Source organism: Podarcis raffonei, chromosome 8 (genome assembly GCF_027172205.1).
Source record: "Podarcis raffonei isolate rPodRaf1 chromosome 8, rPodRaf1.pri, whole genome shotgun sequence".
NCBI classification, from domain to species: Eukaryota; Metazoa; Chordata; class Lepidosauria; order Squamata; family Lacertidae; genus Podarcis; species Podarcis raffonei.
Genome location: NC_070609.1, coordinates 769,272 through 795,595, shown reverse-complemented (window position 1 = coordinate 795,595; position 26,324 = coordinate 769,272). Strand labels below are relative to the sequence as shown.

Genomic DNA, 26,324 nt, shown 5'->3' with positions numbered 1-26,324 from the left:
CCACTCTGCCTTAATGGAGGCAGCGGGAGATCGTTGGCAAAGGAAAAACAAGGATGATTGAGGGTAATTCTCCTTGCAAGTTGCCCCCAGGGACAGGGGGGAATGGGCTTCACTCCCAGTTCGTCTCAGTACCAGGCTCTGGCTCCGGCTCCGGCATGGATTGCGGGAGGCAGGGAGGCGCTGAGTGCAAAAGCCCTTCGCCTGCCAAAAACCCTCCTTTGCAGCCATTAAGAAGCAGAGGTTCTCCTGTCAATTAGAGCTCAATTTGGACTAATGTACAGGCATTGCTGGAAGAGATAATAAGCTGTGGAATTGAACCAGCTGCAGTAAAAGTCTTCCCAGCTGAGTACATTTGGACATTTGTACCAATTTCATATAATAGTTGTGCAAAAATACATCTCCCCCCCCCCTGAGCTCCAGGTGTCTTCCCCCATAAGATGTAAAGAAATCACAGATTAGTTTCAAAACCAAGAGAACGTGACAAAACGGGGGAGAAAACACTCCTTCCTCCTTACCCAGAGGCCTCACTCTGGCGTCCAGCGGAGTCTTCTCTGCCTCAGAAGAATCAAGACCCATTTCTGCCAAAAGATCCTTCCTCTGAAAGAGCAACAAGGATTCAAAACAGAGAATGGGGAGAAGGGTTAGAGAAGGAATGGCAGAGGCAAGCGCTTTCGGGGGACAGAGGTGAAAGCTGCTTCCTGCTTCTGCTAGACTGGTGTCTGGGGTTGGCTGCCAGGACCATGAAACGTTGGTCCTCAAGGATCTTCACTGCTCCCAGAACGTTTCCCAGCACAATTCAAAGTGTTGGTGCTGAACCTTAAAGCCCTAAACGGCCTGAAAGGCCCACTATACCCAAAGGAGCGTCTCCATGAACTGAGGTCCAGTTCCGAGGGTCTTCTGCTGATTCCCTCACTGTGGTAAGTGAAGTTACAGGGAACCAGGCAGAAGACCTTCTCCACAGTGGCCCCACCCTGGGGAATGCCCTCCCATCAGGTGAGAAGGAGATAAAAAACTGCATAACCTTTAGAAGACATCTGATGTCTTCTTATGCTTTTATATGTGCTGGAAGGCACCCAGCCACATGGGTGTGGTATTAATAAGAAGAAGAAGAGGAAGAAGAGCAAGAAGGAGAAGAAGAAGATCTGTTCCTAGATGCTTTCCAAAAAAGGATGGGCCATTAGGAAATGATTTGGGAATACTCTCCCTCCTCTTTGGAGCCCCTTGGGAATATCCAGAGGAAAGTCTCTCTCACCTGCTGCTCTGCCTGCTTCCTCTCCTCTGCCTGACTCAGGAGGAAACCTTCGGCCACAGCCACCGCCTGGGAAGTGGTCTCCGCTCCGCATTCCCTCACCCAGTTCTCCATCTCCAGAGGAAGGACAGCCAGGAACTGCTCCAAGATCACCAGGTCCAGCATCTGAGATTTCGTGTGCCTTTCTGGCTTCAGCCACTGATGGTCAAGATGGTAGAACTGGCTGCAAACCTCTTGGGGTCCTTTGGCCTCCTGGTAGCAGAACTGACTGAGCTGCTGGCTCTGCACCTCTGAGCAAGGGGTGTCCTCCTCATCCAGGATCTTCTGCACGGAGTTTTCCCAGAATCCCCCACTACTCCCCGTTTCCTGGGCGTGGCCTCTTCCTGCTTCAGGGCCAGCTGAGTCTTGCTCCTCCATCTGGGCTCCCAGGAAGTCTCCAAGAGATCGGAAGGAGCCCCTTGGTCCTCTGCCAAGTTCTGTGTGTCGTAATGCAAGCTGCAGCAAATCCTATGAATCAAACACATTCTTCTATTATAATATCAAAGCACAGCGAAGAGAAGAAGAATGTTCCCTGAGCAAGTGTAGGGAGAGGAGGAGGAGGAAGAAGTCATAACTGTGAATGACAAGTGAGTCATTTGTATGAAGTGTAATTTGGAGCCAGGGCAATAGTGGGGGTCCCTCCCAACCCCACTTCATAGTCCAGAGCTTCACCCCAAGCCAGCCATATCTGCTTGGGTGGCTTGGTGAGTAGCAGGGCTCATGTCTAGCTCCAGCCACCGTCCCTTTGGCACAGACAGGATGTGGCCATGGGACTTCCTGCTCTGGATCCGATGGGAAGGTTGCAATGCCATCTGGGTGGAACTGCCCTGGAAGACGCCTCAGAAACTGGACCCAAATGCAGCGGTTGGGTTCTCAACTGGATTCCTTGTTTTACTAACGGCATTTCTATCCCATCTTTTTCTCCAACAGGCTCCAGAAGGTCATAGTTCAGAGGCTGCAGAGGGGAGAAGCTGGGAGATATTGGGAGAACAGCAGGAGGAAGAAGCAGCAGCACCAGGGGAGAGACAGCTGACAGACTCTGTGTCTTCAGAAAGCATTCCTGACCCTCCTTCTCCCAGGATCCAGCGTGCATTGAGAGTAGGAGAACAGGAAGCTCAGAGGCAGAAAGCACAGATCAGCCGACGCAGGGATGACGTAGGAGAGAGAGAGGGGTGGGACTTTACTCAGAACAACGCCATTACTGCAATGGAGAGGCACTGTTCAAAGTCTCTCTCTGTAAATATTGAATAAAGGACTCGGCCGGAACTCTTCTTGTTGTCTACTTCTTGGCTGGCCACTGGGGGAGGGATGGGATTCCCTGAAGCCTGACAGGTGGCATCTACCCCTCCTCACTGAAGACCCACGAAAATCCTTTGGAATACATGTAGTTCCTGTTTTAAAGACCTGCATTGGTTGCCAGTTCATTTCTGGGCCTAAGTTCATCAACAGAGCAAGACTTTATATTGTTTAGTTGGCAATGGAAGAGGAGAAAGGCCCATGACTCACCCTTAATCGAAGCACAACCACAAGGGCTTTGCCATGTGGAATGCTCTCTGTTCGCTCTGTTCTGTTTCCCCTTTATTTTTGGTCGCGTTCAAACCAATGCATTAACCCAAAAGTCATACGCTGACCACTGATAATGAACCTGATGTGGCAAATTAATTATGCTGCTTTTGTGATATACAAATGGCATGAGAAGACTTGCTTTATTTAATTCTATTCTTTATTATACCTATGATCCTTCTTTATAAAACCCAATAAAAAGTTATTCAAAAAACAAGAGGAAACAACACACACACACACAGGCTCCATCTGTGTTGCATCTGATATGTTCGCAGGCTTTAAATTAATCACCAGAAAAGGAAAAGGTTATCAAAGAATATGATAGGAGAAGACCAGAAGGTTTTGGTGGCGGAAACAGGGTTTCAAACAGAAAAGGAAATATTTGTGTGTTACTGTGACAAATACCAGTTTATGTTGTTTCAAAATAATTATGTGCTGAAATTAAAGCATATGTCAAGGTGGGAGATGCCGAAATATTTATCTCATTTTTCATGGCAGGGAAAATGTCAAGTTAAAATTAAGGTTCTTGCAAGATGCCAAGGAAAGAGAAGCAGGAATAACCCTCCTTTCTGTTTGTGCGCTGATTTAGATTACTTGGCTTTATCTTTGATCAAAAGATACGGGGCACTGGACGCCACTTTCGCCCACCTCCTTTCAAACATGAACCACATCTATTGCCAGGAAGGAAAATGAGGGGGGAGAAAAGAAGCGTCGTTTGTGAAGGATGCCGAGAGTCCCTCGGAGACCCCCGGGGAAGCTTGGGCGGCAGGGGGGCCCCCCACCCCCTCCCTCCCTCCCTCCCTCCCTCCCTCCCTCCGCCCTGCCCGGGTCCCCTGGCAGGCTCCGCCCCGCCTCTCTCTCTCGCCGAGAGCCAGGAGTTTACCTCAGCGCCGCGGGGCAGGGAGTTCCGCAGGCTTCCCCAGAGGAGACCCACCAGAGCCCGGCAGGCGAGGGCCAGGCCGGAAGGGACGTCAGAGGGGGAGGGGGGAGCAGCGGCCCGCCTGCCTTCCTTCCTTCCTTTCCTGTCCTCTCTAGGAAGCCAGCTCGGCGCCCCTTAACCCTTCTCTCTCCCGCGGAGCCGTCCGGGGCGTCGCGCAGGCGCAGAGCTGCTCCCTCGGAGGGGAAGAGGCCGCCCTTGGGCCCGCCAGGGGGGAGAGGAGGGGCGTGGGAAGGGGGAACCCGTGTCCCGGAGGAGGAGCCCCTCTCTCGGCCTGGGGCGGGGGAGCGGGGAGCCTTCCAGGGGGGGCCCAGGGGCCAGGTGGGGGGCCCGGGGGTGTCTCTCTTGGGGGCTCCTGGGGGGGCAGAGAGCCGTGTCCCAGCAAGAGGGGGGCCTGGGAGGGGGGTGCCTGGCCGGGAAGAAGCCGGACTGGGCGCGTGCGCGTGGGAAGGGGGAACCCGTGTCCCGGAGGAGGAGCCCCTCTCTCTGCCTGGGGCTGCCAAGGGGCGTCTGGGCGGGGGAGCCTTCCAGGGGGGTCTTGGGGGGCCAGGTGGGGGGCCCGGGGGTGTCTCTCTAGGGGGCTCCTGGGGGGCAGAGAGCCGTGTCCCAGCAAGAGGGGGGCCTGGGAGGGGGGCGCCTGGCCGGGAAGAAGCCGGACTGGGCGCGTGTGCGTGGGAAGGGGGAACCCGTGTCCCGGAGGAGGAGCCCCTCTCTCGGCCTGGGGCGTCTGGGCGGGGGAGCGGAGAGCCTTCCAGGGGGGTCTTGGGGGGGCCAGGTGGGGGGCCCGGGGGTGTCTCTCTTGGGGGCTCCTGGGGGGGCAGAGAGCCGTGTCCCAGCAAGAGGGGGGCCTGGGAGGGGGGTGCCTGGCCGGGAAGAAGCCGGACTGGGCGCGTGCGCGTGGGAAGGGGGAACCCGTGTCCCGGAGGAGGAGCCCCTCTCTCTGCCTGGGGCTGCCAAGGGGCGTCTGGGCGGGGGAGCCTTCCAGGGGGGTCTTGGGGGGCCAGGTGGGGGGCCCGGGTGTGTCCTGGGCGGGTCTGGGGGGGCAGAGAGCCGTGTCCCAGCAAGAGGGGGACCTGGGAGGGGGGCGCCTGGCCGGGAGGAAGCCGGACTGGGCGCGTGTGCGTGGGAAGGGGGAACCCGTGTCCCGGAGGAGGAGCCCCTCTCTCTGCCTGGGGCGTCTGGGCGGGGGAGCCTTCCAGGGGGGTCTTGGGGGGGCAGGTGGGGGGCCCGGGGTGTCTCTCTTGGGGGCTCCTGGGCGGGTCTGGGGGGCAGAGAGCCGTGTCCCAGCAAGAGGGGGGCCTGGGAGGGGGGCGCCTGGCCGGGAAGAAGCCGGACTGGGCGCGTGTGCGTGGGAAGGGGGAACCCGTGTCCCGGAGGAGGAGCCCCTCTCTCGGCCTGGGGCGTCTGGGCGGGGGAGCGGAGAGCCTTCCAGGGGGGTCTTGGGGGGGCCAGGTGGGGGGCCCGGGGGTGTCTCTCTAGGGGGCTCCTGGGGGGCAGAGAGCCGTGTCCCAGCAAGAGGGGGGCCTGGGAGGGGGGCGCCTGGCCGGGAAGAAGCCGGACTGGGCGCGTGTGCGTGGGAAGGGGGAACCCGTGTCCCGGAGGAGGAGCCCCTCTCTCGGCCTGGGGCTGCCAAGGGGCGTCTGGGCGGGGGAGCCTTCCAGGGGGGTCTATGGGGGGCCCGGGGTGTCTCCCTTGGGGGCTCCTGGGGGGCTGCGGGGCAGAGAGCCGTGTCCCAGCAAGAGGGGGACCTGGGAGGGGGGCGCCTGGCCGGGAAGAAGCCAGACTGGGCGCGTGTGCGTGGGAAGGGGGAACCCGTGTCCCGGAGGAGGAGCCCCTCTCTCTGCCTGGGGCGTCTGGGCGGGGGAGCCTTCCAGGGGGGTCTTGGGGGGCCAGGTGGGGGGCCCGGCGGTGTCTCTCTTGGGGGCTCCTGGGCGGGTCTGGGGGGGCAGAGAGCCGTGTCCCAGCAAGAGGGGGGCCTGGGAGGGGGGCGCCTGGCCGGGAAGAAGCCGGACTGGGCGCGTGTGCGTGGGAAGGGGGAACCCGTGTCCCGGAGGAGGAGCCCCTCTCTCGGCCTGGGGCGTCTGGGCGGGGGAGCCTTCCAGGGGGGTCTTGGGGGGGCAGGTGGGGGGCCCGGGGTGTCTCTCTTGGGGGCTCCTGGGCGGGTCTGGGGGGGCAGAGAGCCGTGTCCCAGCAAGAGGGGGGCCTGGGAGGGGGTCGCCTGGCCGGGAAGAAGCCGGACTGGGCGCGTGTGCATGGGAAGGGGGAACCCGTGTCCCGGAGGAGGAGCCCCTCTCTCTGCCTGGGGCGTCTGGGCGGGGGAGCCTTCCAGGGGGGTCTTGGGGGGGGCCAGGTGGGGGGCCCGGGGTGTCTCTCTTGGGGGCTCCTGGGCGGGTCTGGGGGGCAGAGAGCCGTGTCCCAGCAAGAGGGGGACCTGGGAGGGGGGCGCCTGGCCGGGAAGAAGCCAGACTGGGCGCGTGTGCGTGGGAAGGGGGAACCCGTGTCCCGGAGGAGGAGCCCCTCTCTCTGCCTGGGGCGTCTGGGCGGGGGAGCCTTCCAGGGGGGTCTTGGGGGGCCAGGTGGGGGGCCCGGCGGTGTCTCTCTTGGGGGCTCCTGGGCGGGTCTGGGGGGGCAGAGAGCCGTGTCCCAGCAAGAGGGGGGCCTGGGAGGGGGGCGCCTGGCCGGGAAGAAGCCGGACTGGGCGCGTGTGCGTGGGAAGGGGGAACCCGTGTCCCGGAGGAGGAGCCCCTCTCTCGGCCTGGGGCGTCTGGGCGGGGGAGCGGAGAGCCTTCCAGGGGGGTCTTGGGGGGGCCAGGTGGGGGGCCCGGGGGTGTCTCTCTAGGGGGCTCCTGGGGGGCAGAGAGCCGTGTCCCAGCAAGAGGGGGGCCTGGGAGGGGGGTGCCTGGCCGGGAAGAAGCCGGAGTGGGCGCGTGTGCGTGGGAAGGGGGAACCCGTGTCCCGGAGGAGGAGCCCCTCTCTCGGCCTGGGGCTGCCAAGGGGGAGAACCAGGTCTCTGGCACCTGGATGGAAATGCCACGGACAACTAAAGAAAGAAGCGTCCCTTGTATATCAAGCAGCAGGAAAGGACCACACAAAAAGCAATAAGATTAAGATTTATTCAGACCCAGAACAGAAAAAAGCAGCAGTAAGTGCAGTGTCTCAAAGATGCAGCATAACATCTTTACCTTAGAAGAAGTAATTAAACGTAACAATCGGCAAAGAGGCAGTGAAATGGAATTTTTCAGTGGCAAGGGGGACAAGGAAACCCATCACAGCAGGCCTGCGGTGTTAAAAATCAGGAGAAGAGATTTCTGTACATCTCAAGAGCAACAAGAATGTATTCCTTCCCACCCTTTGCTTGAGAAGTAAAACTCTGCAAGTGTTTGGCTCCAGGGTCCCTTGAGAGAGAGTTGCAAAGAGGAAGGAAAAGGGGGTCCTGCAAGGAGAGGATGAGGGGAAGACCCCCTTTACTAGGGGTCCCTCCAAATGCTCTTGTCTGGCTGGTCTTTCTTCTCCCAGTCATGTCAAGGAGCAGCATGGGGGCTAAAAGGAGGAATAAATGGAGGACAATATCCCTGTCCCCCCAGAAAAGCTCTTCTTTCTCTTTCTGTGGAGGGTCCAGGCCCCTCTTGAAGGACCTTTGCCTTGCTCCAATCAGGATAAATATTTCCACCCCTTGGGACCGAAATATTTGACTTGCCTCATTTTGAAAACTGGCATTTTGAAGCTTGGACCGTTAGGCCTGCACACCATCACCTTTTACATACTTTACATTTGCTGAGGTAAAATCTCCGCCCCCAACATTGCTTGCGGCAGTTCTGCCCTCGCCTTAATCTCCTCCATTTTTAAAGGAAACATGTTTCTTTCTTCTTGGGCTCAAATCTCTCTCTCTCTCCCTCCCTCTCCCTCTCTCTCTCTCTCTCTCTCTCCCTCCCTCCCTCCCTCTCTCTCTCTCTCTCTCTCTCTCCCTCCCTCCCTCTCTCTCTGCTAGATGAAGGGCAGCTGCCATTCTGGCCTCTTCTCTTTCTTTCTCTGCTTCCACCTTAGACAATTCCAATCTTAGCCTCATCATCTCTAACTCAATATATTAGGATTCTCCTCAGGCGCAGCAGCTGGGTCATCCTGAGTCTCTCTGGCTTGGCGCTTGCTGGTCATTTTCTGACAGGAATTTTTTCTCTTTTTAATCAAAGATCTTCACTCCTTTATTAAACTGGTTGTTCTGTGTCCCTGGGTACGTTTCTGTGTGGGATTTTACTTCGTATCACGGCTCTTCCCCCCCCCCCGGCACCCTTGGGCCTGCCCTTCAGGGCTGTCGTTTTGAGACCCCACTTCCTCCCTGGGTTACTTTTTCTGGAAGGGACTGAGCATTACTGCTCCCCCTAAGTCTCCTTTGATTTCATCTCCCAAGGTAGAGACTTCAGTTACTGTTTTCAGCCTAAATGAGCAGGAACCTCTTGAAAACATTGCTCTAAACTGATGAGCTGTTTGAGCTCATCTAACTTTCCTCCCATCTGTCCAGAGCTTTGTCAATTTGGCTGCCCAGTTGGGCCTAAGTCTCTCCTGGTTTCCTTTTAATTTCACGAAAGGCTTTTGGGCTTTGTTCTGCAGTCAGTCCAAAGCGCACTTTCACTCTCTCTTTAAATGTGAGGGAATCAGAGGTTTCATCCTCTCTGAGATCTGAGTATATTTCACTCAAAATTCCACATATCTGTGGGCGTAAGTGCAGCACCCAGTTTTCCTCATGAATGTTTAAGTCTGCCAGTCGGCTCAAAACTAAATAGGATCTGTGTGGGTTTTACCTTCCTATCCCACCTCTGCCCCCAATTAATATGCGATGACGCAAGGGCTCTTCCCCCCCCCCCGGCAGCCTTGGGCCCGTTCTCTCTCCTAAATATAGTGCACCCACCTCACAGAACACAATTCCCACAAATCCCATCAGGGTTCCTTTGCAGGCCCTTTTCTTCCTGACTCAGTGACCCCTCTGTCACTGAGGGGGGCAGAACCTCTTAGCCCTGGCTTGGGGATCCCCTTGCAGGAGCTGAGCAGAATCCCCACGGATCCGTCCCCTGCAGCCCTGGGACACCCCGCCCCACTTCTCCCCAATGCACCCTAGGGCAGAAAAGAGAGGAAACTCACCAGATGCCAGAAGGGAAACTGAGGCAGCTCCTGCAGAGGAAATGAAAGCCCCCTCCCCCTCTTGCAGGGAGGATCCTGGGAAGGAGGAAGGGGCATTTGCTTGGGAGGACCTGATCCCCCCCTTATTCCCTGTCCTCTCTAGGAATGCAGCTCAGTTCTTTTTAACCCTTGCAAGGTGGAGCAAACCAAGTTCATATTCTCTCTCTCTGACTCTTCCAGAAATGAACCCGAACAAGGCAGGAGAGCTCAGTGGGTAGAGCACGAGTCTCTTTGATCTCAGGCCCCTGGGTTCGAGCCCCAGGCTGGGCAAAAGATTCCTGCCTGGCCAGGGGTGGGCTAGATGACTTTGGGGGGTCCCTCATCATGACTCCCTGGCCCTCATGGCTATTCTTCTGAGTCCTGCTACCTTCCTCACAGTGTTTTCCCAGAATCCCCCACTGCTCCCATGTTGGGTTGCAAGGCCTCTTCCTGCTTCAGGGCCAGCTGAGTCTTGCTCATCCATCTCTATTCTCTTGACACCTCCAGGAGATCGGAAGGAGTCCCTAGGTCTTCTGCCAAGTTCTGCCTGTCCTAATGAGAGGTGCCAGAGAATCCTGTAAAGCAAATGCATTCTTCTACTACAAGATTGATACACAGTCAGGAGAAGAGAAATGTTCCCTGGGCCAGCATGGATGAGTCTGAATCACAGCCCAGACTCGGAGTTCAAGCACCATATTCCCATATTCTGAAGACAGACTTCTGTCTTTGTTCTGAGGGCAACTCTCTCCCCCTTCAGAAGCATGGCTGCCTCCCACTGGGGGGCCTGGAGCCATCGCTAGCCCTCTGCTCCTTCCTGAATGGGCCTCATCCTCTTCTCAAGCCATCTCTTCCTCCTGTGGGAGTTCCATGGGTCTAACTGTTAAGTTGTGGGTGAACATATCAGACGACACAGTGATTCTTCAAACAGCTCTTCTTTATTCACAGGCCAGGCCAGAACTGAACTGAAGGGTTCAGCCAGCCTGCTTATATAGAGCTCCACTACAACGCAACGGTAACCACTTTGGTAACTATCCAATCACTGATCATCACTTTCAATCCCTTATTTGCATATGCGGAACTGAGTGAAAACGATCTACAGTTTCCCCCTGCTGGCCCAGGGTGAGAACTTCAGTACATAACACTAACTGCGCACTGCGAGATGGAAGGACTTTGTTTAGCACAGAGGCCAAGTTTTTATTTCTGCCTTCAAATGTTTCCATCTGGCTGCCACCTGGGCTAAGGAACGTGGCTGATTCCTCAATCCCATCAGGGTTCCTTTGCAGGCCCTTTTCTTCCTGACTCAGTGACCCCTCCCCAAAGGAGCAAGACAAGAGTTGCAGACCTCCTGCTACTTGCAGCCTCCCTGGCTTTGCAGAGAGGAAGGGGGGCAGAACCTCTTAGCCCTGGCTTGGGGATCCCCTTGCAGGAGCTGAGCAGAATCCCCACGGAGCCCCATCATGACTCCCTGGCCCTCATGGCTGTTCTTCTGAGCCCTTGCAAAGCGGAGCTCGCCCTGCTCCCTTCTCTCTCTCTCTCTCTCTCTCTCAGGAGCCAGGGCCCCAGAGGGGTCTTCTTGGGGGGACCCTCCCCTGCAGCCCTGGGACCCCCCATCTCCCCAAGGCGACTCACCGGATCCCAGAAGGCGCCCCCAGGCAGCACTTGCGGAGCAGAGAGACAAAAGCCTGGATGGGGGCAGAGCTTGTGCTCTGGGGAGCCTCCTCCCTTTATTCCTCTCTAGGAAGCCAGCTTGGTGACCCTTAACCCTTTTGCTGGTCCCTCTTTCCCTGCGGAGGAGCCCCGGGCGTGCAGAGCTGCTCCCTCGGGGGACTTTGGGGGCCTGGCGAGCTTCTCCCTCCGCGGGGAACAGATTTCTGTACATCTCAAGAGCAACAAGAATGTATTCCTTCCCACCCTTTGCTTGAGAAGTAAAACTCTGCAAGTGTTTGGCTCCAGGGTCCCTTGAGAGAGAGTTGGTTCCGACTCTCTGAGCAAAGAGGAAGGAAAAGGGGGTCCTGCATGACCCCCTTTTCTAGGGGTGGAGGAGAGGGATTGGGCTCCAGGTCAAGAGAGCACCTTGTATCCTGGCACTGAAAAGACACCCTCCCGACACACACTTTGTGGCATCTCCTTTTGGCAAAGGGTCAAAACATAGTTCCAACTTGAAAACTACCTCCAGGACCAGGCACTCTCAATGGGCTTTGCACTACAACTCCCAACCGGGCCTGCCAGCAGAAGGCAGGGGGGATGGAAACAGCCGCCCAAAAGGTCCGGCCAGCTCCAGAGGCGACCCAAGGCTGCTCTCCAACGGGCGCTGCTCCAGGCATCTGAGTTGCCCAGCTCAAGGGAGCTGGTGGGACTAAGAACCGGGGTTCCTGAATTGCAGGGGTTGGACTAGATGAGCCTGGAGTGTCCTCTTCCAGGATTCCTCATCTGGCTGCCAATGCCACGGCTGGAATGTCTCCCAAAACTGCCCCCCCTTTCACAAGGAGGTCTTTCCCCGCCTGAGTCTTAAACTACCCTTTGACTGGCAACCATCTCCAATCTCCTTGCTGGACAATCCCAACCAAAGATGCATTAGATTCTCTGAAATCTACTCAGGAGTCCTGTTGTGATTTCATGCTCTTTATTGCAGCTTGTAAAACAGTGATTTAATTGCCCCCCAAACCTCAGGCTTTTATATACATTATTTACACAATGAGTCCCGTCAGATTGGGGTTCACGTTGCGCCCAGGAGGTTAGCATTCGTAGTGTTTAAGGTACGCCAGTCACCTACGTATGCCTTGTGGTCTTGGGTGTCTCTCAGTAGGGGTTCCTGGTTCTGGCTCTTGTTCCAGGGCTGCCGGCTGTGACGGGGTCATTGGGTTGGACGCCGCTGGTCCACTCGGTTGTGGTTCTGGTTCCTGTGGCTGCTCGGCCTCCGTCACTTCTGGACTTCCTAGTTCTGCCTCCCTTACCCGCTCCTCCTGCTCTATGGGCCTCACCCTTCTGCTATCCCCTTGGGATTCCTCTGTCCAGCCCTCCTTGCAGTTCCCCCCCCAGAAACCATCACAGCAGTTGATCGCAGTGGTGGCGCCAAGCTTCCCCCCCTTCATTAGCACCTCGTATGACACGGGGCCAGTCGCCCTGGTGACTGTGGCGGGTACCCATGCCAGGCCCTCCCCGAAGTTCTTTGCGTACACTGGGCTGCGGAGCTGGAAGGTCCGGGGGTTCCTACCTTCCCCCACTGCTGCCTCCTCATGGGCCCTGTTGGGGTGAAGGCAGTCCAGTCTTGTTGTGAGGCGCCAGCCCATGAGGAGTTCTGCTGGGCTCCGGCCATCATTGTGCTGGGGGTGCTATGCTGGGCTAGGACAAATGCAGCTGGGCGATACTCCCAGTCCCCTTGTGTCATGCGGCGGAGGGTGTCCTTGGTGGTCCACACAATGCGCTCTGCTTGGCCATTGGTGGCGGGGTGGAACGGCACTGATCGTGCATGGCGGATGGCATTTTCTGTTGCGAAGGTCTGGAACTCCTGTGATGTGAATGCTGTTCCGTTGTCGGAGACGAGGGTGTCAGGGAGTCTGTGGGTTGTGAACAGCCTGCATAGTACTCGGATGAGTGCTCGGGGGTTGGATGGGGGCCCTTGGGGGATCTGGGCAGGACTCCTTTCAGGTCTGGCAGTATTTAAGCCAGGCCTCTATCTCCCCGCCAATTCCTGGCCACCACACATAGCTTAAGGGCCTCACTACCCCCGGGTGTGTTTCATGTAGGGCTGTGAGGACCTTTCGGCACAGAGGCTGGGGAACGACCACCCTGCTTCCCCGTAACAGGCACCCCTTGTGGGCTGACCACTTGTGTTTGCGGGTTGTATAGCCCGCAGATTCCGGCCCAGGGTTGCTACTGGGCCATCCCCGCCACACCCAGTCCAGGACCCGGGAGATGACCCTGTCCTTCATGGAGTGGCGTGCTACTTCCAGTACCTGAATGGGGCAGTCAGGAAGCTGTTCCAGGCTCATGACCTCGTGTGGGTGGTGGGTCAGGTCCAGGTAGTGGCAGTCTGCTGAGGGTGTCTGCGTGGCCCATTGCCTTCCAAGGCTGGTGGACCGTGTATACTGGTAGCCGGTGAGGAAAATCAACCACCTGAGGACGCAGGGTGACAGTATTTGAGGGGTCTGCTTCTCGGGTGTGAATAGGCCAAGCAGCGAATTGTGGTCGGTCATGACGGTAAAGGGGGGCCCATACAAGAAATCGTGAAATTTCTTTACTCCCTTCACAATTGCCAGGCCCTCTTTGTCTATTTGCGAATAGTTCCTCTCGTCTGTGGAGAGTGTCTGGGAAAAGGAAGACACCGGCACCTCTCTTCCATCCGGAAGTTGGTGCCTTAGTACTGCACCGACACCATAGGGCGAGGTGTCGCATGCCAGCACCACCGGCAACCTCTCGTCAAAGTGCACCAGGACTGGGTTCAAGACAAGCAGATCGTTGACTGCTTGGAACGCAGCCTCATGGCACTGCCCCCACACCCACGGGGCCCGCTTATCTAACAGTCTGTCTAGGGGCTCTGCTACTGCTGCCTTGTGGGGTAAGAAGGCATGGTAAAAGTTCAATAGTCCCAAGAAGGCTTGGAGTTCCGCCTTACCCTTAGGTGCAGGGGCGTCGCAAATAGCCCTCATCTTGTCCCCGGTCAGGTGGACTCTGTCTACATCTACTGTAAATCCTAGAAAAACCACCTGTTGAACTCCTAGCAGACACTTTTCCTGCTTCACCTTGAGGCTGGCCATCTGGAAACAGTGCAGGACGGTGCAGAGTGTGTCCCCAAACACCCCCAGCGTGGCCGCGGTGAGCAACACATTATCGAAGAAGAGTGTGACGCTGGGAATTCCTTTGAGGAGAGAGTCCATTAGATTTTGGAATATGCCTGGGGCCACGCGGACACTAAATTTCAGTCACTTGACACGGAACGGGCCCCTGTGCATTACAATTGTCTATGCCTCCGCAGTGGCCTCATCCACTGACAACTGCTGATAGGCCTGGGCCAGGGCCAGCTTGGCAAAAATTTTAGACCCCACCAGGGTGGCAAGGACATGGCTGACCATTGGCACCGGGTATGCATGAGCCATAAGGGCGTTGTTTATGGTACATTTGTAGTCTGCGCAGATGTGGACTGAGCCATTGGGCTTGACGGGTGTGATGATTGGGGTTTTTTGGGGCATTAGGCTAGAGTACTCCTTGCTCAATGAGCCAGTCTAATTCCTCGTTAATGCGGGGTTTTAAGGGTGAACGGGACCTGATGGGCCTTGAACATGATGGGTCATATGGCAGGGTCTAGTTGTAGGCCAACAGGGGGGCAGTACATCATCCCAATGCCCCATCAAAAACCTCTTTCTAAAAGCTCAAATTTTTTAAAAAAGAGCTTTAAAAATGAGACCAGACTTTCATAACTCCTTCCAATCACACACTTGGCACTCATGATTCCTCCCCTGTATGTATTCTTTGATGAAATGAGATTTCCTTTTTGACTGAAGCTCTTTCCACATTCCTAACACTGATCTGACTTCTCTGCTGTGTGTAATTTTTGATGGGCACTGAGACCTACCTTCCTGGTGAAGCTCTTTCCACATTCCAGGCACTGAAAGGGGTTTTCTCCTGTATGAATTCTTTGATGGGAAGTGAAACTTATTTTCCAGGTGAAGCTTTTTCCACATTCCAAGCACTTAAAGGGTTTCTCCCCTGTATGAATTCTTTGATGGGAAGTGAGTGTGGAGCTGTTAATGAATCTCTTTCCACATTCCAGGCACTGAAAGGTGTTTTCTCCTGTATGAATTCTTTGATGGGAAGTGAGAGTTTCTTTCCTGGTGAAGCTCTTTCCACATTCCAAGCACTGATAGGGTTTCTCCCCTGTATGAATCCTTTGATGGGAAGTGAGATGGGCCCTCTGATTGAAGCTCTTTCCACATTCCAGGCACTGATATGGTTTCTCCCCTGTATGAATTCTACGATGGCAAGTGAGATCGTGGCTGTGACTGAAGCTCTTTCCACACTCCAAGCAGTGATATGGTTTCTCCCCTGTATGAATTCTTTGATGGGAGGTGAGAGAGGAGCTATCAGTGAAGCTCTTTCCACATTCAACACACTGATAGGGTTTCTCCCCTGTATGAATTCTTTGATGGGAAGTGAGATTGTAGCCGTGGCTGAAACTCTTTCCACATTCCACACACTGATAGGGGTTATCCCCTGTATGAATTCTTTGATGGACAGTGAGACTTTCTTTCCTGGTGAAGCTCTTTCCACACTTCAAGCAGTGATATGGTTTCTCCCCTGTATGAATTCTTTGATGGGAGGTGAGAGAGGACCTATCAGTGAAGCTCTTTCCACATTCCACACACTGATAGGGTTTTTCTCCTGTGTGAATTCTTTGATGGACAGTGAGACTTTCCTTCCTGGTGAAGCTCTTTCCACACTCCAAGCAGTGATATGTTTTCTCCCCTGTATGGATTCTTTGATGGGAGGTGAGAGAGGACCTATCAGTGAAGCTCTTTCCACATTCTACACACCGATAGGGTTTTTCTCCTGTGTGAATTCTTTGATGGACAGTGAGATATTTTTTCCTGGTGAAGCTCTTTCCACATTCTACGCACTGATAGGGTTTTTCTCCTGTGTGAATTCTTTGATGGACAGTGAGACTGCTTTTTTTACCGAAGCTCTTTCCACATTCCACGCACTCTAAGGGTTTCTCCCCTGTATGAATCCTTTGATGGGAAGTGAGATTTTCTTTCCAGGTGAAGCTCTTCCCACACTCCAAGCACTGATAGGGTTTTTCTCCTGTGTGAATTCTTTGATGGGAAGTGAAACTGCTTTTTTTGCTGAAGCTCTTTCCACACTCCAAGCAGTGATATGGTTTCTCCCCTGTATGAATTCTTTGATGGGAAGTGAGTGTGGCGCTGTTAATGAAGCTCTTTCCACATTCCATGCACTGATAGGGGTTTTCCCCTGTATGAATTCTTTGATGGGAAGTGAAACTTATTTTCCGGCTGAACCTCTTTCCACATTCCAAGCACTGATACGGTTTCTCCCCTGTATGAATTCTATGATGGTAAATGAGATGGGCACTCTGAGTGAAGCTTTTTCCACATTCCAAGCACTGATAGGGTTTCTCCCCTGTATGAGTTTGACTGAAGCTCTTTCCACATTCCAAGCACTGATAGGGTTTCTCCCCTGTATGAATCCTTTGATGGGAAGTGAGATGGGAGCCCTGACTGAAGCTCTTTCCACATTCCACGCAGTGATATGGTTTCTCCCCTGTATGAATTCTACGATGGGAAGTGAGATTGTGGCTGTGACTGAAGCTCTTTCCACACTCCAAGCAGTGATAGGGTTTCTCTTTTGTATGAATTCTTTGATGGGCAGCCAAACTCTGTTTCCAGGTGAAGCTTTTTCCACATTCCAAGCACTGATAGGGTTTCTTCTCAACGGGATTTCTTTGATGGGAAGTGGAATGGGAGCTCTGACTGAAGCCCTCTCCACAGTCTGAATCCTGATATGGCTCCTCCACTGTGTGGATTTCGTTGTAGTCTCCCTTGTTCTTCATTTCCAATTCATCACCACCTGAAACTAAGAGGCCAACGGATTAGAGTCTCGGGAAGAAGTGCAGTCCGAAATTACGGAACAATGCTAATTAATGCTTGGGACAGGGGAAGAACTGAAGGGAGTTAGATGTTATAACGTTCCTTTTGTTCTATAAAAATGTCTAGTTTTGTATACAAATCAAGTTGAATATTAGATGTTTTCTCTCTCAGGTGTTTAAAAGTACAGCTTAACCTGGTACTGTCATTTTGTTCCAATTTAAATATGCATCTGTACTATCTTCATAAATAAAATCTGCTTTTATTGAAAAAGGTGGCCAATGCGGGAAAGTTCCCTGTTAAAATTAAGATATATTCAATATGCTAAGTTGTTCAGTATGCAATAAACAAATTTTAAGAGCTGGAGAAATATTTGGGAACATTGACTCTGGACTGACTTGGTCATAGTCAGCTGCCTTGTGGTGGGCGATGTAAGAGTAGGGGAATAAAAATGGCAAACGTGAACTTCTTGTCATGTGACAAAGACACATGAGAGTATAAGCATCAAAGCAGGCTGGGAAGTGCTGGGACTGCACAATCATTTGGGCCTACTAAAGTTATTCAGGCCTAACTGCTAACTGTTGAGTCACTCTGACATGTGACTTAGCAGCCATTTTCTCTGTGTGTTCTCTGAAAGATTTCAGTCAGAGTCAGTCTGCCTCAGTTGTGAGCAGAGTCAGTATGGAATCTCAGTCAACCTGTTTGGAACCATGTTGTTTATCAAGAAGTTTATTTTAACTCAGTAAAGCTCTTATTCTTTAAAACTCTGCGTTATTAGTTTACGTTTCGTGTCAGGTCATGGGGCCCAGTGTTTTATGGATGGCCAATTGCTAAAGCTGGAGAATCAGGGTGATGTTGGTGAGGACCTCAAAGGGACTGAAGGTCCAGTGGTGAGGCCGTGTACCAAAGAAGCAGACCCGGTGCAGCAAGGAGCAGAAGCCACGTCAGCTCAGAAACCTGCGCAGTTTATTAATCTTGGCAACACTGCCCAGATGGAACATCTGAATGGTAAGAACTACCTGACTTGGGCTCTCAAGCTTGAACTGGTTCTAAAATGTGATAGACTTTGGTACTGTGTGGAAACTGGTTTGAATCCACAACCCTCTGAGCAGGAACGTGAAGAGGATGATAGAGCCTGAGCGCACATTTTGTTGGCTCTAGAGGAACCACAGATCCTGCACATCGCCGAATTGGACTCTGCCAAACAAGAGACCTCCAGAACGAATTAAGTTCTTCACCCGAAGTACCACTGTACTTAAATGTTACATTATTGTGAGAAGTTACAGGGGACGAGGCAGGGGGCTTCTCGGTAGGGGCACCCACCCTGTGGAACGCCCTCCCATCAGATGTCAAGGAAATAGCTATGCAACTTTTAGAGGACTTCTGAAGGCATCTCTGTATTGGGAAGTTTTTAATGTTTGATGTTTTATTATGTTTTTCTATTTGTTGGAAGTTGCCCAGAGTGGCTGGGGCCACCCAGTCAGATGGGCAGGGTGAAAATAATAAAATTATCATTATTGTTACTACAGGGTTCACTGCCTGAGATTCAAAAGGCCTGACTCTGTTTTGGGATGGTGTTTGTTTGGTTCAGTCGTGGAATCTGTGCCATCTCCAATGTCAAGCGACTCTTTGGTCAACCAGAGAGAGACAAGCAAGAACAAAAGCAGGAAACGTGACTGAAGCTACTTCAACACCTCAAATCACTCTGAATCCTACATTTAAGAAGGCCTGGGCAGTTCAGACAGCCTGATCATGGTTTTAAATGGCAGAACTGGAGGAAGAATATTCACAGGGAAAACAATCAATAGCCATCCATCCAAGGTTTGCTGTGGGAGTGTTAACATCCCAGGTGCTGTGGGTGGCGCTGTTGAGCCCCATCGAAATATCAGAGGTTCATCATCTAGAGAGATGTCTTGAATTACAAAACAGATAGGATGATCCAATAGGGAGCCTTACCGAGAGAGTCCAAGATCCCACGACTCTCCTCCATGACTTCCTTATGGAGAGCTCTCTGGTCAGGATCCAGCAACGCCCACTCCTCGTCTGTGAAATGGACAGCCACATCTTCAAAGCACACTGGACCCTAACAGAACAGGAAAAAGGCTGTCCTCTTAGAGAACATTCACTTGTCTCTGTTGTTTTCTACAGCGGCCAGACCCCTCTCTGCCTTCCTCATCCCTCTCTCCTGCTGCAGCTTCTGCCTCGGAGTCTGGGCTGCTCTCTGCCACAGACTCCCTCTGCTCCCTCAGCCCTCTTCCCTCTCCAGCTTCAGACACCTCCTCCTCCTCCTCCTCCTCCCAGTCGGCTCCCTCTTCTCTGGCTCCTCCCACCATTCCTCTGCATCCAACTGTGTCCAGCCAGTCTGCATCCCAGCGCTCCTTCCCCACAAGGCTCCTTCCCCCTACCTGATCTGGGTCCACAGCTGCTGCCTCCCCTCCACCACCATGAAAAGATGAAGGAGCAGGTCTTGGTGGCATCATTCCGTCTCCTGGGAGAGACAAAGGTAAGTGGAAACCGTGAGCGCCTGCTTCTCTCAGAGGTGAAACAGTGCATCTCTAAGTGCAGATGGGGCTTGTCCAAGTCTCCCCTGCTAGCTTCCGGTTCTGCTCTGCCTTAATGGAGGCAGCGGGAGATCGTTGGCAAAGGAAAAACAAGGATGACTGAGGGTAATTCTCCTTGCAAGTTGCCCCCAGGGACAGGGGGGAACGGGCTTCACTCCCAGTTCGTCTTGGTACCAGGTTCCGGCTCCGGCATGGATTGCGGGAGGCAGGGAGGCGCTGAGTGCAAAAGCCCTTCGTCTGCCGAAAACCCTCCTTCGCTGCCATTAAGAAGCAGAGGTTCTCCTGTCAATCAGAGCTCAATTTGGACTAATGTACAGGCCTTGAAGGAAGAGATGAGATCATAAACTGCGGAACTGAACCAGCTGCAAGATCTTTAAGGTTTGAATTTGAGAGTAGACTTCATTTGCTGCCAAAGACAGTGAGTGGGGGGAGGGGAGCCTATGGCTTCTTTATATCAAGTTTTCTTCTCTACACTAATGAATTGGCAGCCCACCATTGGATACTAGTTCAAAATATATATGTACAGGTGAGCAGGGATGAAACAGGATTACAGATATGGAATATAACATCAAATGGAACTGTGTGTGTAAAAACAAAAAGGAAAAAGGGAGGGAAGCTCTATTTTGCAAAATGTTTACGATGGAAAATTAGAGCTGACTCTTCCCCGTCCTTTATTATATACAGACTGAACTGAATAATGCTAAAAGGACTTGGAATTTAATCTAATTGGATAAATGCGCATTTATCTTAGGCCAGACAGAGGGATGTAAGGAATCTGAAAGTTGTGAGGGAGCTGATAAGGTTCATTACTGAGTCATTTGCAGTTTGACCGATCCCTCTCTTTCCCAGTCGGAGAAGAAAAATGGCAAAAAGAGGTTATTTATTGGGACAGTGTGATTTTTGCAGCTGCTGTTAAAGTTGCCAAACAACGAAGCACAGGACAGAGTGATGGAGAATTTCTGAAACCACAAGGGGATATTTGCTCCGCCCAAGGAATGGTGGAGAACAGCAACAACCAGGAAAAGATAGACAGAACATTTTACAAGGACAGGAAGAAATATCATGAACAGAAAGATTGCCACACACGGGAAGAGTAAGGATATCACTGGAGTGCCTCACTTGTAGTTTTATATATTATTTGATGTTTCCATACGAATGGAAGTCATTAATACTGCAGTTGTTGTATAAAGGATTGTTATCTTGACAGGAGTGTAATTGAAATTAATAAGATTTTGGAATGGAGAAATCAAGAAAATCATCAAACCATCGGTTTTAGCATGAGGGGGCCGCCTATATTATATAATTTTGTATAAGATTGGTATTAGTAATTGTATTGTAATTTCACATTGTTATAAGGAGGCTATTATTGGACTGTGATTGTAAACTAATCAAATTACTATCGTAAACGTCTCCCCTGCTGAGTACATGTGGACATTTGTACCCATTTCATATATTAAAAGGTAAAGGTACCCCTGCCCGTACGGGCCAGTCTTGACAGACTCTGGGGTTGTGCGCCCATCTCACTCAAGAGGCCGGGGGCCAGCGCTGTCCAGAGACACTTCCGGGTCACGTGGCCAGCGTGACATCGCTGCTCTGGCGAGCCAGAGCCGCACACGGAAACGCCGTTTACCTTCCCGCTAGTAAGCGGTCCCTATTTATCTACTTGCACCCGGGAGTGCTTTCGAACTGTTAGGTTGGCAGGCGCTGGGACCGAACAACGGGAGCGCACCCCGCCGCGGGGATTCGAACCGCCGAGCTTTCGATCGGCAAGCCCTAGGCACTGAGGCTTTTACCCACAGCGCCACCCACTGCCCCTTATTTCATATATTAGTTGTGCAAAAATACATCTCCCCCCCCCCGAGCTCTGGGCTCCAGGTGTCTTCCCCCATAAGATGCAAAGAACTCAGAGATTAGTTTCAAAACCAAGAGAATGTGACAAAACGGGGGAGAAAACACTCCTTCCTCCTTACCCAGAGGCCTCACTCTGGCGTCCAGCGGAGTCTTCTCTGCCTCAGAAGAATCAAGACCCATTTCTGCCAAAAGATCCTTCCTCTGAAAGAGCAACAAGGATTCAAAACAGAGAATGGGGAGAAGGGTTAGAGAAGGAATGGCAGAGGCAAGCGCTTTCGGGGGACAGAGGTGAAAGCTGCTTCCTGCTTCTGCTAGACTGGTGTCTGGGGTTGGCTGCCAGGACCATGAAACATTGGTCCTCAAGGATCTTCACTGGCTCCCAGAACGTTTCCCAGCACAATTCAAAGTGTTGGCCTCAAAGGCCCAGCATACCCAAAGGAGCGTCTCCATGAACTGAGGTCCAGTTCCGAGGGTCTTCTGCTGATTCCCTCACTGTGATAAGTGAAGTTACAGGGAACCAGGCAGAAGACCTTCTCCACAGTGGCACCCACCCTGGGGAATGCCCTCCCATCAGGTGAGAAGGAGATAAAAAACTGCATAACTTTTAGAAGACATCTGATGTCTTCTTATGCTTTTATATGTGCTGGAAGGCACCCAGCCACATGGGTGTCATAAATAATAATAATATCTGTTCCTAGATGCTTTCCAAAAAAGGATGGGCCATTAGAAAATGATTTGGGAATACTCTCCTTCCTCTTTGGAGCCCCTGGGGAGTATCCAGAGGAAAGTCTCTCTCACCTGCTGCTCTGCCTGCTTCCTCTCCTCTGCCTGACTCAGGAGGAAACCTTCGGCCAGGGCCACCGCCTGGGAAGTGGTCTCCGCTCCGCATTCCCTCACCCAGCTCTCCACCTCCAGAGGAAGGACAGTCAGGAACTGCTCCAAGATCACCAGGTCCAACATCTCAGCTTTCGTGTGCCTTTCTGGCTTCAGCCACTGATGGTCAAGGTGGTAGAGTTGGCTGCAAACCTCTCGGGGTCCTTTGGCCTCCTGGTAGCAGAACTGACTGAGCTGCTGGCTCTGCACCTCTGAGCAAGGGGTGTCCTCCTCACCCAGGATCTTCTGCACGGAGTTTTCCCGGAATCCCCCACTACTCCCAGTTTCCTGGGCGTGGCCTCTTCCTGCTTCAGGGCCAGCTGAGTCTTGCTCATCCATCTGGGCTCTCCGGAAGTCTCCAAGAGATCGGAAGGAGCCCCTTGGTCCTCTGCCAAGTTCTAATGCAAGCTGCAGCAAATCCTATGAATCAAACACATTCTTCTATTATAATATCAAAGCACAGCCAAGAGAAGAAGAATGTTCCCTGAGCAACAGTATAGATTTACAACAGTGGTTTGCAGAAGGTCATAGTCCAGAGGCTGCAGAGGGGAGAAGCTGGGAAATATTGGGAGAGCAGCAGGAGGAGGAAGCAGCAGCACCAGGGGAGAGACAGCTGGCAGATTCCCTAATGGAGAAGCAATTCTGAGAATGCTCCTTTGGAGGATGAATGCAAGTGGCCCCGGAGAAAGAGCCTTTTCTCAGCTGAAGAGGAAACAAAATCAACTGAGATCCGCAAAGTCCTGAGATCCATCATGTTACCTCAGCGTCGGGGTGCACAAAAGGAGAAGCGACGCAGTTTCTCATTTGATGGGACTTTGCTTTCCGGAGCTGCTTCCGAGGGCCGCTTCCGCCCTCCGCCCGGCCGCCTTGGCCCCTTCCCGGGGCAGGGAGTTCCGCAGGCTTCCCCCAGAGGAGACCCACCAGAGCCCGGCAGGCGAGGGCCAGGCCGGAAGGGACGTCAGAGGGGGGAGGGGGAGCAGCGGCCCGCCTTCCTTTCCTGTCCTCTCTAGGAGGCCAGCTCGGCGCCCCTTAACCCTTGGCGAGCTGCTCCCTCCCCGGGCAAGAGGGTCCCTTCCCGGAGAGCCTGGATGGGGCCGAGCTTCGTGGGACCCCCCCCCCGGGAGGCGCTGGGCCAAGAGCGGAGAGCCTGCAGGATCGGGCCGGGGGAAAGCAGCCCGCAGGGTCCGGGCTCCCTCGCCCCCCTCGCCCTCGCCCGGGTCCAGAGGATGAACTCGGCGCCGCAAGAAGCAGCAGCGGCGCTTCCTTCTCTGCCTCCCCCTCCCCAGCCTCGCTCTTGGTCTTTCTCGCACAGCGGGTCGGCTTTGCCTCCTTTGCATATCCACTGGTACCTCGGGTTAAGAACTTAATTCGTTCCAGAAATAGTCCCTCGGGTTAGTGGATTCTGTAACCTGAAGCGTATGCGACACTTGAGGTACCACTGTATTTTTTTTTTTTTTGCCTGAACAGAAAGCAAAAATCCTTTATTGTACACAGTACAGAATGTAATGCAGCTTTGCAGGGGATATATTATATAGCCCTGCTCAGGCATCAGTCATTTCACATCAATCCTCAGATTAACCCTTTCTGCACTATAGACTTCCCATAACCAATTAAACAAAACGAAGCCCACTGTTTTGGTTAAGCCCTGGGGCATAATTTGGGGGTGGGGGGGGCGCTGCAGCTGACTTTGCTGCTGCCCTGTGCTTTTTTTGACAGGCCATGTGATACTTTCTGGGGAGAGTTGCTGAGTCGTCTACAAAGAGTTAATCTTCATACTTTAAAAAAGAAGAAGGGAAGTTAGTAAAAAACCCAAACAAAGTTATCAAAGCAGAAAGAGAAATCCTATACAGCATTTACAACAAAAATTGAGGTACCACTCTATTTGATCTGAAGGTTATTGTGAAAACGTTTGGAAAAGAACGATACAGTGGTACCTCGGGTTACATACGCTTCAGGTTACAGACTCCACTAACCCAGAAATAGTGCTTCAGTTTAAGAACTTTGCTTCAGGGTGAGAACAGAAATCGATCTCCCGCGGCAGCAGGAGGCCCCATTAGCTAAAGTGCTGCTTCAGGTTAAGAACAGTGTCAGGTTAAGAACGGACCTCCGGAACGAATTTAGTTCTTAACCCGAGGTACCACTGTATTTCGTGTCGAAATGCCTCGCTCTCTTCCTCAGTGTCCCTGATTCGTCCATCTGAAGGGGGTTTCTTTGCCTGCCCTTTTCCCCCTGACTCAAAGACCCCCAGACGAAGGAAGAGGAGAGTGGCAGAGCTCCTGCAAACTCGCCCCCTCCCTGGGTTTGCAGAGAAGAAGGGGGCCAGGACCCGCTGCTCCCTGACTCGGGGGTCCCCCCTGCAGGAAATGAACAGCCCCCCATGCACACACACCCCGGACCCTGGCAGGAGTGCCAACTGGAATAAAATACGGGGGAGGCTGGCAAGCCCCGTCCCGCATTATCAATCACATGAAGAGGCACACAATTTGAATGGCAATGCCCCTCAACTGTGGGGTGGCTGCCCCCCCTCAAATACTTTATTGCGCGGCTAGACACCCCCCTTCTCTCCAATGCACCCTAAGCGGGAAGAGAAAAGAGACTCACGGATCCCAGAAGGCGCCCCCGAGGCAGCACTTGCGGAGCAGAGACGCAACAGGCACCCCCCTTGCAGGAAGGGATGGGGAGGAAGGGTCTTTGGCTCTGGGGGACACGGCCCCCTTTATTCCTAGTCCTCTCCCGGAATCCAGCCCAGTTCCTTTGAACCCTGGGCGAGCCGGGCGCACCCAGCTCTCCCCCCCTCCCTCTGCAAAGCAGGAGCCCCGGGCATTGCAGCAGCAACCGGGGGGGGGTCTTCTTTGGGGGCCCCCCTGGACCGGCTTCTGAGCTCTTCCTTCCCCTGGAAACAGAAGCAGGAGGAGCACGAAAGGCCCGGAGGGGGAGGGGCTCTGCAAGGTGTAAACTGCACCTTGAAAGGATTGGGACCCTCAAGCAAGAAATAAGGCAGTGCGACCTTTACTCGGAGGTCGAGGGAGGCTCTTCCCTCCCCCCCCCCATTTCATTCAGCCTTCCTCTCTTATGCTTCCTTCCTAATGAAGCTTTTTGCTACTTTCCAAAACAAAGTAACTCTTCTTGTGACTTGTAGAACCTCTAGATAAATTTGTGTATAACTCTTTGTATCCCTGTGTAGAAACTTTATTTCTCTGGTATCCTTTGGGTGTCACTATGTAACCTTGCTTCTCCTGACTCACAGAGGAACCCTCCCCCCCCCCCAGTTGTGCCTTTTCTGGCAGGCGTCCTCTGTGTGTTCAGCAGATCCCAGGAAGAGCTTCAAGCAAACATTGCCACCTTCCTGGAGATGCGGAGGATGACTGTGGCAGTCAGAAAGAGAAGAGAAGGGGAGAGGAGGAAGGCACCTCAAAGGACATCTAGTCCAACCCCCTGCAATGCATGAACTGAGGACCACCCAACCTCTGCTTAAAAACCTCCTTCGGAGGGAGTCTGATCCACAGTTCAACACGTCATGCAGTCAGAACGTTTTTCCTGAACTTTAATCAGAATCTCCATTCCTCTTATCTTGAAGCCGTTGGTTCAGATCCCACCTTCCAGGGCAGGAGAAAAGAAGGAGCTTGGAGGCACATGCCTGAGCAAGAAGTATACCTTAATTTGTCAGTTTTGAACATGCTGGCTGTCTCCTATTTGGGAGGTTGAGGGGATGGGCCTCTGCAAAACCAGGAGTGTAAATACCATAAGACAGGCTGCGGAACAACTGCACTAAAGATGGCCAATGCATATTTCTCACTGTGCTGGAAGAAAGCGACAATTGCCGCAGGATTCTGTCCTGGGTCTGTCATTCAATGCCTTTATTAGACAACTTGGACAGAAGAGTTGAGGGGACGCTCATCAGAGTTGCAATGACACCAAACTAGGAGGGGTAGCTAATGTCACAGAAGAAAGAATCAGGATTCAACATGAGCTTAACAGACTGGAGACCTGGGCACAAGCTAACAAAAGGAATTTCAACAGGGAAATACGTAAAGTTCTGTACTTGGGCAGGAAGAGGCAGATGCCCAAATATAAGATGGGCACCTCAAAGGACATCTAGTCCAACCCCCTGCAGTGCAGGAATCTCAACTCAATGAGAGCTGGCCATCCAACTTCTGCTTAAAAACCTCCTAGGAAGAAGAGGCCACCACCTTCTGACGGAGTCTCTTCCACTGTTGAGCTGTTCTTACTGTCAAAGAGATCTTTCTGAAGTTTAATCAGAATCTCCATTCCTGTTATCTTTTAACCCACTGGGTCGGATCCCACCCTCCAGAGCAGGAGAAAAGAAGGAGCACCACCAATTTGCAGCTTGGAAGCACTGGAAGAGGAACCTCTGTGAACCTCTCTACGCATGATGTGAACCACCCTGGCATCCTCAGATCAAGGGCACTGCACAAATTTAACAGCTATAGAAATAATAAAGTACGTTACCTGCTTGTGTGGTAAGAATTTGCTTCTACGCC

At 53.1% G+C, this 26,324-nt stretch overlaps 2 protein-coding genes across 10 annotated transcripts in view; both read right to left on the bottom strand.

Moving 5' to 3' along the window:
• LOC128420150 (zinc finger protein 420-like) overlaps positions 1-26,324 on the bottom strand; it is an 85,192-nt gene that overhangs the window by 17,013 nt on the left and 41,855 nt on the right. Inside the window, exons 1-3 of one of the 9 annotated variants that reach the window (XM_053401640.1) lie at positions 22,582-22,605; positions 1,253-1,756; positions 516-597 (exon numbers count right to left, since the gene is read on the bottom strand). The exons of 7 other annotated variants lie outside the window; for them this stretch is intronic. In XM_053401640.1, coding sequence (XP_053257615.1) covers positions 516-597; positions 1,253-1,666 — 496 coding nt within the window. In that variant the 5' untranslated portion in view covers positions 1,667-1,756; positions 22,582-22,605. Of the gene's footprint in view, positions 1-515; positions 598-1,252; positions 1,757-3,785; positions 3,797-22,581; positions 22,606-26,324 lie in introns of those variants that run through there. One more of the 9 variants, XM_053401642.1, reaches the window with a different exon arrangement.
• On the bottom strand, positions 14,320-22,847 carry LOC128420394 (zinc finger protein 271-like). Its single transcript, XM_053401993.1, has 7 exons — positions 22,744-22,847; positions 21,748-22,242; positions 21,069-21,150; positions 18,943-19,025; positions 18,494-18,620; positions 16,089-16,526; positions 14,320-15,968 (listed from the first exon to the last, which is right to left on the bottom strand). The coding sequence occupies exons 2-7, from the start codon at positions 22,159-22,161 to the stop codon at positions 14,455-14,457; spliced, it is 2,658 nt and encodes an 885-aa protein (XP_053257968.1). The 5' UTR covers positions 22,162-22,242; positions 22,744-22,847; the 3' UTR covers positions 14,320-14,454.